Here is a 4,352-nt window from a genome sequence, read left to right on the forward strand (position 1 = left end):
TGTGTGTGAGAGAGTGTGTGTGTGAGTGTGTGTGTGTGTGTGAGTCTGTGTGTGCGTGTGTGTGTGTGAGTCTGTGTGTGCGTGTGTGTGTGCGCGTGTCTGTGTGTGTGAGTCTGTGTGAGTGTGTGTGTGTGTGTGTGCGTGTGTGTGTGTGCGTGTGTGTGAGTATGTGTGAGTCTGTGTGTGTGTGTGTGTCTGTGTGTGTGAGTGTGTGTGTGTGTAAGCATATGTCCTGTCCTGAACTGAAACATTGGTGTCTCATATTTTAGAGCAGTCAATGCAATTTGGAAAAGAAATCAATAAATCTGTGTGTGTGTGTGTGTGTGTGTACTGTGACGTTTCATTGAGTGAAGCTCAATTAAATGTATTTTTGAAATTGAAAATATTCAGCCTTCATATACAAAAATATTTATATATATAAAATATTATGATATTATAACTATTATAATATATTTCAAAATATAGCCTAGATTTAGATTTTATCATTATTTTTATTCAAATATGTTCACATGTGTTATAGACAACTAATAAAATTAATTTGTTTTTTTTCTCCAAATGGAACGTGAATGTAATTTCTTGGATTTAAATACATGGAGGACAACACATTTTAAAATTCTTTTAAAAATATATATTTCTATTTTTAAATAATATTTTTGAAGATGGAAAAAAATGCACATGTATGGTAGAAAAAATATTTACCTAAAAAATAGTAATATTTAAGCACATTTATTTTTTGTATATCTTGAGGGTTAAACATATATTTTGTTACGACCCATGGCTCAAGGGAAGCAACAAACAGAACACACGCGAACCAAACGGGTAGCTTCGAATATAATTTATTCAAAAGCTATAATCACATAAAAAAAAGTAAAGAAAACAACTATGTACTGGAAACATCAGTAATGCCAAGGTGTAATGCGAAATGTATGGATGTGGTGGAATGTAGTGTACTGCGTGTTGGAGTGCAAAAGCAAACACAAGCCAAACGAGTCACAAAACCAATTGTCCAAAACCAGAGCCCCTCCTCTAGCTCAAGCGGAGGCCTCTTTTAAAAGGAGCGTCTGATAGAGAGCAGGTGTCCCAAACGACGGCCAATCAACGTAGTCCATGGACTCCTACAGCCATTCCACAAAGTAACGACAGGGGTCGTCACAATTTAAATGATATGCTTACAAATTATATATATATATACAATTATTTTGTGTGTGTGTGTGTGTTCTTGCATGAAAAATTAGGCGTATACGGCTGTTTCTAGACAAGATGTCGCTCGCTGAGTGTTCCACAAACACATGTTTGAACCCCAGAGGAAGCCCAGTGTGTAGTTTCAGTGTGATCAATATGAGATCAATACAGATCATAAAATCATAATAACTAGTAGCAGTTTAGTAGATATGATACTGTTTTTGAAATCAAATCCTAGCTAGCCGTGACATTTCTATTTTAGAAACGGTTTCTATTTAAAATAAAATAATCAAATAGAAGGCTCGGAGTGACACTAAATAAAGAGCCATTTGGGAGTCGCAAGAGCCGGCTCTTCTTAGGGACCCGAGCCAAAAGAGACGAATCTTTCTGTTGCCGAAATAGCGCAAAACCAGGCAATATGGCGTCTAACACGCAAGTCTCTTAATATTAACTTCTTGTTTATTGAACTGTTGCATAAAATCAACATCACATTTTTGATTGGTACGAAAAAAATGGCACTCTTCGTGTGATTTTGATCAACTATATGAAATTATATTAATATATAAAGTTTCTGCCCCCATGTGTTGAATTTTGGGAGCATTCTAAATGCATTTTATGATTCTGAATCATGCAGTGAAAGAACTTTATATACCAAGCGGGATTGGTTATAATGAGCAACGCTGTAAAAATAATATATGATAAGCAGGTCTAAATTTAACACAGCAATCGAAACTTCATTTCAAGTATGAAAGTTCTATTGAAAAACTTTGTTTATTCTAAGCGTCTGCCGCTTTAAATGCTCGAGCCCTTTAAAGGCGCGCGGATTCTGATTGGTTGACACTATTTCTATCGTTCGTAAGCTGGAAACAAAATCGTTTCGATCGATATCCTCCGGCAATCATTGTAGTTCGCTATTATCGTGGACGCGCTACGTCCTTACAAAAACACCACAAATACAAACTATACTACTGTGGTTACCATGGTGACCACAAATTAGCCATGGTTTCGCGACACTAACAATAGCTTAACCATGGTATTCGTAGTAAAACTGTGGTTTTACAGATATTAATATAACTCACGGATTTCTACCGTAAGGTGAACCCCGCCTGCTTTAAATGCTTCAAAATCATTAACAGTTGAAAACGTTCGTTAGAAATTTAGAAAAACAATCAAACGCATTAATAAAGCAATTTAAATAGTTACTCTACTCGTTACATCTTAAATAAGCTAACTTGTAATCTGTACCCGATTACATTTCCGAAGTAACTTGGCGGCGTGTAGTTACGTAGTAAAGCCGTGCTACTTAATACAGAAAAACACACAATCACCGAGATTCATCGACGCTTTATTCATTTATAGCGCAATATTTACAACAATAATTTCAGGCACTCTGGGCTGCTTCAGGTACAATTATAGAATCGTCTATCATTTACAAAATCAAAGAAAAACAAAATATGCTCAACAGGTATCAAATCCCATCTTTAAATAACGCTGAAATAAATTGACGAGAAACCCAAAAGATAACGCATCCCGTCCGCCAGAGTTACGAATCATTACATCCTCTAAATATAGTCAGCGTCCAGCTGGAACAGACTCGTTAGGGTCTCGTTAGGCAGGTTCTCGCGTCAGGTTTACTCTAGAACCCTTTGGTTTCGTGCTCTGCGATGTTCCTGCAGTCCGCCGCGGGGCCGATCCTGGCGTCGGCGGTAAACGGAGCGACCGGGGTGCAGCCGGAGCTTCGGCGGTCAGTAGAAGCAGACGGTGTGCAGGAACGGCCGCTGGCTCTTCTCCTCGAACTCCTGCAGCAGCTCGTCCATCTCGTTCTCCATGTCGTCCGTGTGCTGAATCTGAGACGGAGCCAAGCACGCGTCAAAAACACTTCTGATGCAAACCGCCTCTGCTTTGAGTTATTGCACTTCTTCTGGATTTCAGAGATTGTGTAAGAACGGTCCTCTGCTCAAGAACACGGATCTTTACTAATTTTGTGCTAAAAACAAAGATGTGACAAACGTGCATTCTTGTGTAAATGAGTGCATTTGATTAACAGCGACAATTTACACGTTTATTTTATTATTACTTATTTTTGCATCACTAAGAAACTATTATACTGTAGTTTGAAATGTGTTTTATTTTTTATATTTTTATGTAAAATATGAAACACCCACCACTAACTGGTAAAACTCATTGTAATTTTAATAACAAAATTATATATATATATTTTAATTTGATATATTATAAAAATTTTATAATATACATTATTCCACTTTAAAACACATCTCTTCCATCCTTATTTGACCATCTAACTCTAGCACACTCTATTCTAATTCTATTTTAGTTATTTGTTTTCTTTTTTTAATAAAAAAAAAAAAAACACTTTACCCTTTAAGACTTGCACTCTGTATTCGTTTTCTGAAATAAGTTAAATAATATATAAAATTATGTTAAACGAGTAACATTTTATTTCAGTTAAATTAATTATTTCTCAAATTACACTTTTAATAGCTTTATTAAATGCATTTATTTTTTTGTTGTGTAGTTAACTATAATAACCCTGACTTCTTGTAAAATGGTGAAACCACTCTTACAGAGATTTGCACAATCAGTGAAACAATTAGTGTAAGTATGCTTTCATGAACATCCACTGAACTGAACTGAACACAAATGAATCGGCACAGGATAACTGTATTGAACTCCGAGCAGTAAGTCCAGGTGTTGCTGTCTGTACTCACACACTGGCAGAGCTCGCAGATGAGGAATGCTCCTAGCGTCGCCTCCTCGTGGTTGTCCTGAATATCCACATTAATCACATGCACCGGCTGCAAGCTCTCCTGCTCACGAGAGTTCAGGTCTGAGAGAGACACAGGGGTTACTCTGGAGTTACACACACACACACACACACACACACTCAGGTGTTGCTGTCTGTACTCACACACTGGCAGAGCTCGCAGATGAGGAATGCTCCTAGCGTCGCCTCCTCGTGGTTGTCCTGAATATCCACATTAATCACATGCACCGGCTGCAAGCTCTCCTGCTCACGAGAGTTCAGGTCTGAGAGAGACACAGGGGTTACTCTGGAGTTACACACACACACACACACACACACACTCTCACACTCACTCTCTCTCTCTCTCACACACACACACTCTCACACTCACTCTCTCTCTCACACA

The 4,352-nt window shown here is 37.8% G+C and overlaps 1 protein-coding gene across 1 annotated transcript in view; it reads right to left on the reverse strand.

Moving 5' to 3' along the window:
- Window positions 1-2,510: 2,510 nt before the first annotated feature.
- Window positions 2,511-4,352, reverse strand: part of ssu72 (SSU72 homolog, RNA polymerase II CTD phosphatase) — a 13,699-nt gene continuing 11,857 nt past the window's right edge. Inside the window, exons 4-5 of the mRNA XM_016260224.1 lie at window positions 4,112-4,230; window positions 2,511-3,029 (exon numbers count right to left, since the gene is read on the reverse strand). Coding sequence (XP_016115710.1) covers window positions 2,928-3,029; window positions 4,112-4,230 — 221 coding nt within the window. The 3' untranslated portion in view covers window positions 2,511-2,927. The remainder of the gene's footprint in view (window positions 3,030-4,111; window positions 4,231-4,352) is intronic.

This window comes from Sinocyclocheilus grahami, unplaced genomic scaffold (assembly GCF_001515645.1).
Source record: "Sinocyclocheilus grahami isolate Dianchi unplaced genomic scaffold, SAMN03320097.WGS_v1.1 scaffold2030.1, whole genome shotgun sequence".
NCBI classification, from domain to species: domain Eukaryota; kingdom Metazoa; phylum Chordata; class Actinopteri; order Cypriniformes; family Cyprinidae; genus Sinocyclocheilus; species Sinocyclocheilus grahami.